Raw genomic sequence first — 13923 nt, forward strand, 5'->3', positions numbered from 1 at the left:
TCTACACAATATACATAGACATAAAATGTAAAAACTTAAATATCTTAGAAACAGTAGCCAATCAGTTGTTTTAATTGTCATATTTGAATTCAGCACATCAAAATACATAATAAATATCACATTTTATCTCTGAAGCAGACGACTTCTCAAACATTGTAGACCAGTGTTATCTTAGTATAGGAGCTTTCTAAAATTCCTGCCTATAACCCTTTAAATGAAACTCATACATTTTCTGATATTTTATTAGAATTCTACACAGAATTCCAAGAAAAAAATATTAACCTGAATTTTGCTTAACCCTTGAATACCTCATTGGCATGTTGAAATTGTGCCCAAGCTCCTGACAGTGTCAACTGAGAATAGTGCTTTCTGCAGAATGGAAGTTAGTCTGTTTTCTGTATCAGCCAAAATGTGGTTGTTTTAATGACGGCATTTCTATGTTCTATTTTCAGTTTTTATTCCAGAGGATGTATTACAACCAACAGTACCGACACAATGTCAGAGAACCGTTCTAATCAATCAGCAGAGTGGAAAAATTTTAGCAAATGACCTTGATTCATCACTTGCCAACTTGGTAGGAAGTAAGTGTGAGATTTTTTTAAACTTATTTTTCCTTGTCTATTAAAGAAAGATAACATATTTTGCTAAATAAACATATTTGGGGGGGTATCTTTTTTTGTTACAGATCTTGGCTTTGGAGGAACCCCTTCCAAAAAGTAAGATTTTTCTTTTTTGTACTCTTGACTAAGCTCTTAAAATTATGCCGTGTGAAAAGTAATGTATTCTTTTGAAAAGAACTCCTTGTCATAAAACCATGCTATAGACTAAGAAACATAGTCCATCAACGTAAGAAACGCAGATCCATTAAGATCTTTGATTAACTAAGATCTTCATTCTGAAAACCCTCTACATTGGTCAAGAAATCTTATCAACAACAGTGTTCAAACATGACTAATAGGTTCTCAACCATAGTGTAGACAGGTTCTGAATTGCATTTGATAGTATGAGTAAATAAATCACCGTAAGATGGAGAACTGTCATGTATCCAGTCCTTGTTGTTAAAACAACAAACAAAAAACCTGTGAATTAGAAAGCTCAGGATGAAGTAGCTACTGGTTCAGTGGCATCCTTTTAACCGCCTAAATTAGACTTGGAGGTTTGAGCAACCTTGCTTGTTGAGGTCAGATAAGGCATAATTCAAGTGAGCCACTGAATAAATAGCTCTGGCAAATCATTTTCTGTAACATGCTCTCTGAGAAACCATTGAGCTACATTGCATTGGATGATGTTTAGAAAGTTTACTTCTCATCTTGCTCCAAAAGCAGTGGCAACTTCGTAAGAGCAAGAACACAGATGATAACAGTGATAATTGGAATAAGTTAATGGTGAAAATTAGATTGTTATATAAGAATTTCTGTACATTTCTGCTGCCTACATGAGTTTTCATCTGTAGTGTTAAGTTTTTACTGATCCTCTGATATTTGTTTATCTGCTCATTAAACAGAAATTCTTTTCAGTTTCAGGTCAAAATTGTTATACTTTATGGAAGAGCCTGTTAACTCCATGGGGAAGCTTAGTTCTGTAATTTCTTTTTCAGGTCAGACATGCAGTGGAATCAGCCAACAGAGAAGAAACTTACTGGTGGAACAAACTGGCAGGCAAAAACAAGCACATCAACTACATGGAATACTGCCCCCATTCCTCCTGCTCCACATATGGTAAGTGTTGTACCATTTCTGACTTCAAATTATGCACCATGAAAGTAAATAAACTGCGTTTTCCACTGATATGAATTTAAAAAAGAAAAAAAGGACCAGAGGCTATTCCACTTGAGGCTGGAGAATTGTCTACAGAGCAGCTCCACACTCAGTGACTTGAAGGGGAGTTTACTTCTCCCCTCTGCTTCAGAAACTCCTGGCCTTTTGGGTTGGGCTGAGGCTAGGATTGTGCAGTTAAAACTCTGTTCTTTTAAGCTGTCTACAGATTCAAGATGACCCACTGTATTGGTTTCCTTTGTTAATAAATGGAAGGTCTATAAGGACTAGAAGCTTTTTTCTTTTAAATAAAAGCTTAGCAGCAGCAGAAACTGGTGAGCAAGTTCCCCATTCACCAGGAAAAGTTTTCTGCTTTGAAGTGGTGAGTGGATTTGTCAAGACTCAATGACGAGGGGAAAAACAATATCAGAAAATGTGAAAATGATAGAACTTTGTAAATGATTTTTTTGTTACTGTTTTTTACCTAAAAATTTAGTAGCGATTGGACATTTAATATAGTGAATGCCAGTGAAAATGTGGTAGGATCAGAGGCTAAAATAGAGAAAGAATACGCTAAAAATTGGTTAGACAAGTTAGGTGTCTCCCTGTCACCAGGGCCTGATGAAATACATCATAGAATACTCAACTTGCTGACTAAGGAGCTGTCTGAGCCATTAGCTATTGTCTTTGAAAAGTCATGGAAGATGGGCGAGGTTCCAAAGGATTGGAAAAGGGCAAATATAGTGCCAATCTATAAAAAGGGAAATAAGGACAACCCGGGGATTTATAGACCAGTCAGCTTAGCTTCAGTACCCGGAAAGATAATGGAGCAAATAAATAAGCCATCTATTCACAGAAACTTAGAAGATAATAGGGTGAAAGTAACAGTCAGCATGGGTTTGTCAAGAACAAATGGTATCAAACCAACCTAATAGCTTTCTTTGACAGAGTAGCAAGCCTTATGTTAGGGGGAAGTGGTATATGTGGTATAGCTTGACTTTAGTCATGCTTTTGATACTGTCTCACATGACCACCTCATAAACAAACTCAGGAAATACAACCTAGATGGAGCCACTATAAGGTGTGTGCATAACTGGTTGGAAAACCATTCCCAGAGAGGAGTTATCAGTGGTTCACAGTCAAGCTGGAAGGGCATATTGAGTGAGGTCCACAGGGATCAGTTCTGGATCTGTCTCTAGTCAATATCTTCATCAATGATTTAGAACCTTTCAGAAGTGCTGTGCTGAGTCTTCATTTATTCACTCTGATTTAAGGTTTTGCGTGCCAGTAATACATTTTAATATTTTTAGAAGGTCTCTGTCTGTAAGTCTATAATATATAACTAAACTATTGTTGTATGTAAAGTAAATAAGGTATTTAAAATGTTTAAAAAGCTTCATTTAAAATTAAATTAAAATGCAGAGCCCCCCCAGACCAGTGGCCAGGACCTGGGTAGTGTGAGTGCCACTGAAAATCAGCTCGTGTGCCGCCTTCAGCACCTATGCCCTAGGTTGCCTACCCCGGCATAGAGAATACACCTATAAAGTTTGTGGATGATACCAAGCTGGGAGGGGTTGCAAGTGCTTTGGAGATAGAATGAAAATTCAAAATGATGTGGACAAACTGGAGAAATGGTCTGAAGTAATTGGGATGAAATTCAATAAGGACAAATGCAAAATGCTCCACTTACAAATGAACAATCAGTTGCACACATACAAAATGGGAAATGACTGCCTAGGATGGAGTACTGTGGAAAGGGATCTGGGGGTCATAGTGGATCACAAGCTAAATGAGTCAGTATTCTGGGATGTATTAGCAGGAGTGTTGAGGCCTTGTCAGCGCAGAGTAGAACAAAAGAATTACATCTTCAACTCGAGTATTGTGTCCGGTTCTGGGTGCCACATTTGGGGGGCTCCCAGGAAAAATGGGTGTCCCAGCCCCAGGGCAGAAATCCCTATGAGGCCACCCTGAGCCCTGGCAGGTGCCACAGGGGAAGAAGCCTTGAGCCCTGGCAGGAGTGGGGGAGCCCTGGCTGGAGGGGTGGCAGGGTATAGTGGCAAAACCCCAGACAGGCCCATCCCTAGCTATTTTGGCTCTGTGGGGCCCCACCCCAGGCCTCTGCAGGGATGGGGGGGTTGTCCACTTTCTGCGGGAAATGGAGTGACCTGGCCCCAGCTTGCTCTGCTTCCCTGGCTCCCAGATTTAGGGGGAGAGGGGAACCGCCCCTCAGCACTGGCTGGCAGTGTGGTTGGGAGCCAGGGGAGTGGAGCAGGCTGGGGCCAGGTCGCTCTACTTACCAGTGAGTGCAGGCCCGACCGCTTCTGGAGTCTTCAGTGGAGTGAGGTCGGGGCTGGGGCAGAGCAGAGGTGGGAAGAGGCAGAGCAGGGGCTTGAGCCCTAAGCAGCTGCGTACTTTACATATGGGTAAGGAAGGCCCTGGCCCCAGAGCCTGGTCTGCCCCTGCCTCAGAGCTCGGGCTGCCCCAGCTTCAGCTGTTGGGAGCGAATGTCCCCAGCTCGGCGGAAGCCACGCCTGGAGCTGTGGGGGGAAACTGAAGCCTGGAGTCCAGCTCCTGAGCTGCTGCAGCACAGAAATCAGGGTGAACCACTCATCTTTGCGCTTCCCTTGGAGGTGGGTCTGATCTCCCCACTAAGTGTGGGTGTACAGGGGAAAGACAACTCCTGTCTCTCCCCAGCACGGACACATTAGCAGCTCGGCTCTGAGCAGCAGGGGAAATCAGATTTCATGAGGGAGGATTGATTTCATGGTCTGTGACATGTTTTTCACGGCTGTGAAATTGGTAGGGCCCTACATCTAAGGGAAGATTGAGAAAACTGGGTTTGTTCAGTCTGGAGAAGAGAAGACTAAGAGGGAACACAAGTTTTCAATTACATAAAAGGTTGTGACAAGGAAGAGGGAGAAAAATTTTTCTCCTTAACCTCTGAGACTAGGACAAGAAGCAATGGGCTTAAATTGCAGCAACAGCTGTTAAGGATGGACATATTAGGAAAAACTTCCTAACTGTCAGGGTGGTTAAGCACTGGAATAAATTGCCTAGGGAGGTTGAGGAATCTCCATCATTGGAGACTTTTAAGAGCAGGTTAGACAAACACCTGTCAGGGATAGTCTAGATAATAATTTTAATCCTGTCATTAATACAGGGGACTGCACTAGATCTCTCGAGGTCCCTTCCAGTCCTATGATTCTATGACTTGCAGGAATATTAGCTATTGATCTAAGTATGCTGGCCTTCATACCATTGAAAAACTTACATTAAGGGCATTTTAAAAAAATCTAGATTCCAGTTTATTTCATTTTGGAGATGGACAGAAATTAACAGTGTATGTTTGCCCTTTTGGGGAGGTTACAGTTGTCTTAAGATAAAATTGATCTCAAGGGATAGTTAGGTTTGTTAGGAAGGGACCTAGTCCATCTTGCTTCTGAATCCTGAGAGAGACCATCTCACATGTAATAACTGCCATTACCAGCTTGTTTTGTCCCTGTCGGGCTTCAACATGGCTGTTTAACTACTTCATTGCTGATAATACTTTGCCTTTTATACAGTCTTCTATGTAGAGTGCTATGCCAAGAACTACATCTTATTAAACCATCTCAAAGTACTTCAGTAATGAAACATATTGCTGCCCAGGATGTCAGATGAATACTATAAATATTTCTCACATGGCAACATGCTGACTAACCACCTGAGGAAATATGAGTGCCAGAAATAAATCCCAATCAATTATAAGCTGAAAAAATCAGTTACAACTATGTCAAACCAATAGAAGAAGAGTGGGAAGCACCCATAGTTTATATCTGTGGCTCCTTATTTAGACAAACACAAAATGAAGGGAACAATGAAATAGTTAGGACTGATCTTTAATTAAACTTGTCATCTGCCTCTATTCCAAAGGCGGCACACAAACTGATTTTCAGTGGCACTCACACTGCCTAGGTCCGAGGGGCTGTGCATTTTAATTTAATTTTAAATTAAGCTTCTTAAACACTTTAAAAACCTTTATTTTACATACAACAATAGTTTAGTTATATATTATAGACTCTAGAAAGAGACCTTCTAAAAATGTTAAAATGTATTACTGGCATGCAAAACCTTAAATTAGAGTGAATAAATGAAGACTCAGCACACCACTTCTGAAAGGTTGCCAACCCCTGGTTTAGAAACATAAATTCTGAGTTTCAACAGATCCCATGAGAGTATGTAAGAGACATTGAGGCAAGGGTAGATTGGGGTTTGACAGTTGACTTTCATTTAGTACATTTGTATGTTTGTTTTTAATGTATCAGTTCAAGTTCTTTTTATTGAGTATTTGAAATACTTAGCCTGTATAGAAAAAATACAATTCCAGGTCTTGGATAACATTTTCAAAAGGACCTAACTCCCATCTTCAAGGTTCCTTATTTATTTAGATACTTCTGAAAATTGTGTGCCTTTGGCTGTTTTTTCAGGGGGTTGGGTACTAAGGAAATATTCAGTATTTTATGCCTCTTGCCTTTGATACAGAGACTGTACTTTTGGAAAGATGAGCGAATGCCCATTTTTGTTGGTTCACAGTTTGTTGTGCCACACCTAAATCAGGTCAAGCATTGTGACAGGGACTTTAAGTCATCCAGTGGCTGAGGAAAAATAGCTATGCCAGAACTGAACAGTAAGTGGAAAGTCCTGAATTAAACATTCCATAAAGCGACCCCCAAAAATTCAAGGAACAGTTCTAGCATCTTCGTCTTTCTCAGTAGTAACTTCCTGTCAATATTCTGGATGTTCAACAAGAGATATGGAAAGATGCTATGGGTCTCTTAAAATCTGCAATAGTCTGATTGTTGTAGAACCAATAATGGGGGATGTTCCTGGATTTATTCATTCTTGTCCTGAATGTATTAGGAACACAAAATATCTTCCTGCCCTTGCGTACAAATGTGCTAATTGTATCCCTGAAATGGCTGCCTTGGTTAAAGAAGTAGAACTAGAATGTTTCTTTTACTTATTAAAAGAATCAAAACCTATCAAATGGCCAAGGGGATTTGAAGAGCTACTATGTGTTCCCCAAGCTCATGTGCAAAACACATACTCTTTCATATCTGTCATGCAGATGGAATCTTCTAGTCTCCATTTTCATATGCACTGTAACTTTACCAACTGTTAATAGTGTACACATTTCCCATTAGGTCACAATGGGACAGCAAGACCTGGGATGTGGCCCTGGGTAGAAATGAATCCCCAGATGGTTGTTCTTGGGACTGATTTCCTCTTCCACTTGCTCCTGCTCTTCAATTTCTGGGCTTGCTTCAGACACCTGGTTCTATATTGTAGAAAAACATGGAAGCTGTCTTTAGGCTAAGAATCTTTTATGGTACTTGAGCATCCTTTCCTCTCCATTCCTTACTGAATTTCTTGATGAGTGATCAAGGCTTTCTTGCTCTCTCCTATTCTCTTCTTCTTCTCCTTAAGTAACTATACAGTGCCTGTTTCTTGAAGGTTTGAAACGCAAATAAGGCCTTTAAATGTGGCTGGATTTAGCAAAAATGTAATGAATTAATGCCTCCATTATAAGACTGAAACTAGTTGTTATTTACATGTTAGAAAAGGAAAATTCTATCCCAGTTAGGTGGTACAGCCTGTTAAATTAACTGTTTTTACTGTTATAGCACACTGCATTACATTGTTTGTACATTTATCTTTTCTAGTTAGACTATATTATATTCACAATGAAAAGCATGGAGATAGCTAATTTCAGTGCTATATCATAATCCATTCCTGGGTTAAGTTGTCTAGTTTCAGTGCCACTTCAATAATTTTCTGTCCTTATTCCTTTTTGGTATGCCAGAATGGAGTACATTATCCTGGATATGTAAGTTACTTTCTTGTAAACTTGTAACCTATATCAAGTACTTTACAAAGTATACCTTTCTAGTTTGTAAAGTCTCTTATTAAATGTTACTAGTAGAACTGTATTTTAGATCGTTTCAAGCATAATTTTTCTTCCTGACATTAAAGGTACCTGCTCCAATGACGTACCCAGTGACTACACCTCAAGTGCCTGTGTATGGAATGGTAAGGAGTTCATTGTTATAACTGTATTTTCACACTTTGGAAATGTAATTGTATATTTTAACTGTTTTGTTGCCATATTTCAATATGCTAATTTGTCGGTTTATACTCTTTTCTTTACACAAACTAAAAGACCTGAAAGACTACATACCTGTTGTTTCTGTTGATTTCCAGTATATCACATAAAGCACAAAATATTCAATATGAAGTTTCCAAGATTAATTTGAGTTAAAAATATTTCTTTGATTAACTCTTCCCCTGTCTCTCTCTCTACCTTACAGGTACCTCCTCAGATTGGTGCTGCTCCTTTAACGGCACCCCAGCCAATGATTTATACACAGCCAGGTCTCAGGCCAACGAATCCCTTTGCGCCTGTCCCTGGACCACAGGTGAACACTTAAGTTCACATTTAAAAAAAAAAAAAAAAAAAAAAAAAAAAAAAAAAGGTTAAGGAAAAGTCCCAGTCTTAGGAGTAAGTGAATGATCCCAAAACAAAAAAAAAAAGCTTGGGATACCAGTAGTTTTACAAATATCTTTTTCTAGGACCCTTAAATTACAAATGCGCTTGAGTGAACTATCCCAGTGTACACTGATGACCTCCTAGTCTGCCTTTAAAAAAGGCAAGTCCAGCTTTTGTTAACATTGTATAGGTCTCTAAGGTTGAATGCTATTAAAAAAAAAAATTGCCATAAAGATTTAACACTGCGATCTAAAAGGATACCTTAAAGAATACAACGTTAAGTAAAACTGGACTTTCTTCCTTCCCAGCCAGTGTTACCATTGTGAACTCATTAGAGCTACAGTCCTCTATTTCCATGCTTGTAGGGGTTACTCTCATCTGTGTAGTGGCTCCTAGTAGGCACTACAGCCTGGAGGAGGAGGTGGTAAATGAATGGAGAACAGCGGAGCACAAGTTACTGGTCAACTTTTCCTAGCTATCTGTGAAAAATCCTTGCCTAGAAACTTTAGGCATAGGGGAGATGAGAGGGCAGTATTTGGCTTCTAGGACTAGCCAGCCAGTCATTCCCCTGGATGAGTTCAGCCTTACACAACACAGCAGGCAATGAATTCATGTCTTCTGCTGGTTTGGGCCGACAGTTGAGATGATAAAATATGGTGGTCTTCATACATTTCATGTGGGGAGAAGATTCACACTAATTTATGTGCTCCATTGGGGGAACATAAATGTCATGCTCAGCTGTGAATTTCACTCTGTATCTATTTGTATCATAACCCTAAATGTTTGGGTTTAGTGGTTTTAAATAACTTTCCATAAGAAACCAAATAAGTAGTGCACTATCTTCTACCTCACCCCCAAATAAATCCTGGTTGTCAAGTAACCAGGTTAACTGTTCTGCTTGTAGATACGTGAATTGATTCATTATTCTGCAGAAATAGTGCAATGAGTAAACAAACTTAAACTTTCATTTCTATCTTACAGATACAGTTTATGTAGAGCAGCCAAAGCAGCGAGATACATTGACGACCAAATAATGGTAAAAAGAAGAGATGGCAAATTCAGTGTTCTCACAGTGCAGTCTTCAGCAGGGCATCCACTTACAACTCCCTGTGTAACATAAAATTACTTTGAATTGCAATGCTTTAGAGGTTCTTGTTTATAACAGTCACTATGGTATGGAATCATGTTTGTTCACTGGTTTTAGATTGCAAGACTAGCTTCAGTAGAAAATCAAAATCTTTGAAGCTAAAGGTCAGTTTAGAAAATTTGAGAAGAATCTGACTTTTTTAAGGACTTATACCTTCTGAAGAGGGGCTTACTTACTTAATTGCTTTGCAACTTTATTCATCAACAGATGGCCTATAGAAAGTTGACTGAGGGCATGATATTTCTATTTATTATTTTCTCCCTGAACTGTGTGGCTGTTGTAATCAAGGCACAACTCAAATGAAGTTGAGCAATAAAACTTTCATATGCTCTAATAAAGTACTCTGATAGAGTAATGCTTGTATTATCATATAAAGCCAATATTGTGTGAAATCAGACAGCTTTCTCATTAGAATAGCTTCTTATAATTCACAAATTTTATACTGTGAGTTTTAAATGCTGTGAATCAACTAACTATATATAAAAACAATTAATGGAAAACTGATCCATTGGCATTATGGCAGTGCGTTATATTGCCAACTGAGAGATTCAGACTTTGGCATAGGCTTGAGATCTGTCTCCAAGCAGGAGAAGATAGTAGTAATGTTACAGAATAGCATGTGCAGCTTCCAAACAGATAGTGATAGCTGCACTTCCTTACAGTATCTTTTGTGCAGATAGCAGCATCGTTCTTAGCTCTAGCAGGAGTTGCCTTTATGTCACAGTAAAACTGCAGACACATCCAGCAGCAGCAAATTGGAGGGATTAGCAAATCTTGTTGCTGGCCACTAAAGAGGAGAAATGTCCACATTTCAGTAGTTTGGCAGTTAAAGATCAACTTTTTTTTTTTTTTTTTTGGACTAGGAATTACATTTGTGGTATTGTCCAGCCTTTGACTATAGCTTTTGCCACTTGTTCAACAACAAATCCAGTCCTTATAAATTACAAAGTAATTATTTTTAAATGTGTAAATATGTGTAAACTTTGAAGTACGTTTCTTTAATTCTGCAGTAACTTTTTTATTTTGTTGAATTTTCAAAATAAAAATACTGTATTGCTGAAGAAATGTACATACATTTCTTTTATAATAAAAATCTTGCAATCCATTATCTAATCTGTGAAAAATATAACTGCAGTCTAGCTACACATATGCAAAAATGATTTCAAAAATTAAGGTTTTCACTTCCATATTTATTAAGTAAAATATTCCATAAAAATACTGTAGAATGTTGGATAAAAAATACAGCCTGATCTTTCATATCTTAGAACACCTGAAGAATAAAAATGATAGCATGAAAAAAGTATGTAATTTGACACACACAAAATTCAGAACACGTTTCCAGAACTTTAGTGGGAGAATAGAAGAAAAGGGAAAAGTGCTATTGTATCACTTAAATCTCGTTGTGGGATAATCTTAAACTGGGTCATCATAAAAAGAAAATAAAGCGTCCTTGTTATTTACATCAGTACAGTAGTGACTGTTTTGTCTTGGGAATGTTACGTTAGCAATAATATCATTAAGGGTAGCTTACGAATGCCAACATGTTATTTAGTAATCTTGCCAAATTGTTCTAGAGCAAACCTTTGAAATATAGCACTTAAATTCTGTAATATCCTTTTCTCTAGGTATCTTTTTGTTTGTTCATTTTGTGCCAAGAGTGTAAGGGAATATACTTATTTCATAAAAGAAATATACTTTTTGTCAAACTAAATGAGAATTTTTAAGTCCTTTTGACACATGTATTTGAAATTTGTAACCACTAACTTTCTGTGAAATTAAATGTTGCAAATGGAACAGATGTATTAAGCCAAAATTCTGGACATGTACTGGCAAAGATATAAACTGGACTAACATACAGTGATTAAATATTGAAATTTGAATTTAAAGGCTTTTGGCTTTAATCCCCTCTTCCTGGGTTGACCAAAAATACTATATAATTAGTTTTAAGTCAGTGAATTCTCCAGTACACACAGTGACCCTCCATGTGCTGGGGAAACCTACCCATAACTTGGAGTGAGTCATAATGTTTCAAACTTTATTTGATACAGGGATGAATTCCGTTGAGTTTACTCAGCATTTAAAGATCTTGCTTCCAACAAATCCTTCTGTCTTAAATCCAGTTTAGATCAGTACCTGTGATAGACTAGTATGTGTTTTTTAAAATAGTTAAGCAGTAATGTCAATGCTCAGAGGTTGTGAACAGGTAATGTCTGGCACTGTAAAGTAAATATCAAGACTCTTCTTTCCTGTAAAAGATTATTTTATAGTCCTGTTCAAATCCATTTTAAATTATATCCCTTGTGTGATTCATTTTAAATTGCTCAAATGAATGAATGGGCAGACAGCATACATTCACTGTAACTTTATTGAAGAGCTACATTCTGATTAGCTAGAATGTATTTGTTCTCTACTTCCTGCCGTCAGAAATAGGCTCAAATACTTTTTTTAAATTTCTGATTTGGCTAGAGAAATTTTTAGTGACTTTGTTGGGCAGCTTTCCTGTAATCAGACTGTCTGTCTGATAAGTTTTAGTTAGAATTAAAAAGGAAAAAACAGCCAGTGTACATCTTAAACACTTTATAAACTACCTTCCCTTTAGTCTTGTACAGCATTTGTTGATGCATTAATGGGTTTACGTAAAAATCTTGATATAGCTTTTTATCTTTGAAGAAAAGGTGGTTTTAGCATATTTCTGACTTCACGAAAGTGTACAGAACTGCTTTTAGCAACTTCCTTGTGAACATATTTGAACATGTAAAATGCTGGAGTATCATTTTTAGCCCCCAGCGTATGGTTTCATAAATTAAGAATAATGTAACTGCAAGGAAATAGGACACTGTCAAGATTCTTAAGGCTCAGTATTTTTCCCCTTGATCCTCTGAGAGACACTTTTTGTTGTACAGCAAAATTATCCCCATTACTGGGGACCATATGACTTTAAAAAAAAAAAAAAAAAAAAAGCCTTGCAACCGTTGCAAATAGTAGCTGGTACAAGAGCAAGACAACAATGGACTTGTATGTATATGGCATTGTCCATTCACTCTCCTACTAACTCTGTTTTTTCTGATTAAGCATCCTGTTCTGAGTGCTCTTCAGCTCCTTCCTTTCTCTCAAAATCCGTGAAATCTGAGGAATGCCATGCACGTCCATCATGTATTCCTGTGGCATTTGTGACTATCATTCCACCTAACAGCTGAGATGTTAACACTGTTGCATCCCTTTTTTGGGAAGCAAGTTAATATCTTTCTGATGAGGCACTTTACCATAGACTCTATTGCAGGAAGTGGGATGGAACTTTGTAATATTGAGCTTGTTGGACTTGAAAGTGTCCCTTTTAAATAGCTGTCCCTTTTTAATATCCTTAACATACGTTATGAATTTGCCTCCAGGAAGTTCTCTACCTTAAATATAGATTCCCAACTAGAATTATGTAATAGAGAAATTTTAGTTCTGTGCACATAGTGGTGGAAAAAAATGTAGGGTAAAAATAGTGAGCATACTTTTTGTAAAAAGTTGAATAACCTCTTACTACAAGACTGAATACATGGTGTGTCCAGATCTGGTTTTTTGATGTGTGGCAGAGAGGGTGGGTTACAATTTTAGAGTATCATGCACTGTGGATCGGTGCTTTATTTGTAAATAAAAGGGAAAACTTTTTTCTTTTGGGTAGTTTGTATCGTAAGGATAACATCTAAAGGCACTGTGTACCAGTCATTTATTTCCATTTTAAAGATTATATTTTTGAGTAATGGAAATTGTACATGTTATCATTTATACATTTATTGGTAGAGAAATAGAAAAGTTATGTTGCTATTACTCTGAAGATGTATTTGATTGTCACGTATTGCTAAATACATTACTGCATAGCTTTTTTCCACAAGTATCTCGTGCATTTATTTAAAGAGATTGTAATAACTGGTGCAGTTTTAAAAAAAAAATGATGTATATTAGGAATCCTTCAGTATCTCAAACCTGTAGCCTTGTGTTTCAAGTCTAATTCTTTACCAGATATTTGGCTGGGGATTTCATTATATAGAGCACTGGCACACAAAAAAAGGTGCTGAACAGATTTATTCATTTGGGATTATTTATTTAATGGTTCTTTCATCATTTTATATGTTGCATTTTCCCCATGTATAACAGGTTTGTGCCTTTTATTGGGTATTTATTTAAAAGGAGCTTACTATAGTGTAGGAGGTTGTTTTTACAGGCTTATTCTTGTATGGCTGTTTCTTTAAATGAGTTCCTTTCCATTTTATAATAATGGATGCAGAATGTGTGGAAAACAATCCATTGACCATAAAACTGGGAGAGGGGGGAGGTTTAAAGATACAAATTCTGCAAAATAAAACGTTGCATAAGCACAAGACTGGCTATGTTGACATTTAATTGCGGCACTTAATTTAACAACATACAAAACTGTTTTGGGTTTTTTAAGATTGTTGCTCAGATTCATTCATTTGTTATTAAAAGGTTTTGAAAAATAAACTTTGGCA

General features: G+C 37.5%; 1 protein-coding gene and 1 long non-coding RNA gene across 5 annotated transcripts in view; both read left to right on the forward strand.

The window, feature by feature from the left end:
* The window catches only part of LOC127056539 (phosphatidylinositol-binding clathrin assembly protein-like), a 47214-nt gene extending 36956 nt beyond the window's left edge, over positions 1 to 10258 (forward strand). For 2 of the 4 annotated variants that reach the window (XM_050964504.1, XM_050964506.1), the window contains 7 exons: positions 465 to 581; positions 686 to 716; positions 1598 to 1718; positions 7597 to 7620; positions 7767 to 7823; positions 8102 to 8209; positions 9262 to 10258. In XM_050964504.1, coding sequence (XP_050820461.1) covers positions 465 to 581; positions 686 to 716; positions 1598 to 1718; positions 7597 to 7620; positions 7767 to 7823; positions 8102 to 8209; positions 9262 to 9276 — 473 coding nt within the window. In that variant the 3' untranslated portion in view covers positions 9277 to 10258. The remainder of the gene's footprint in view (positions 1 to 464; positions 582 to 685; positions 717 to 1597; positions 1719 to 7596; positions 7621 to 7766; positions 7824 to 8101; positions 8210 to 9261) is intronic. The other 2 variants (XM_050964505.1, XM_050964507.1) reach the window with 1 other exon arrangement.
* Positions 3006 to 6094, forward strand: LOC127056574 (uncharacterized). The gene is made up of 2 exons (XR_007775851.1): positions 3006 to 3735; positions 3770 to 6094. It is a non-coding gene; the product is annotated as an uncharacterized LOC127056574 (long non-coding RNA).
* Positions 10259 to 13923: the final 3665 nt, after the last annotated feature.

Source organism: Gopherus flavomarginatus, chromosome 8 (assembly GCF_025201925.1).
Source record: "Gopherus flavomarginatus isolate rGopFla2 chromosome 8, rGopFla2.mat.asm, whole genome shotgun sequence".
Taxonomy (NCBI): domain Eukaryota; kingdom Metazoa; phylum Chordata; order Testudines; family Testudinidae; genus Gopherus; species Gopherus flavomarginatus.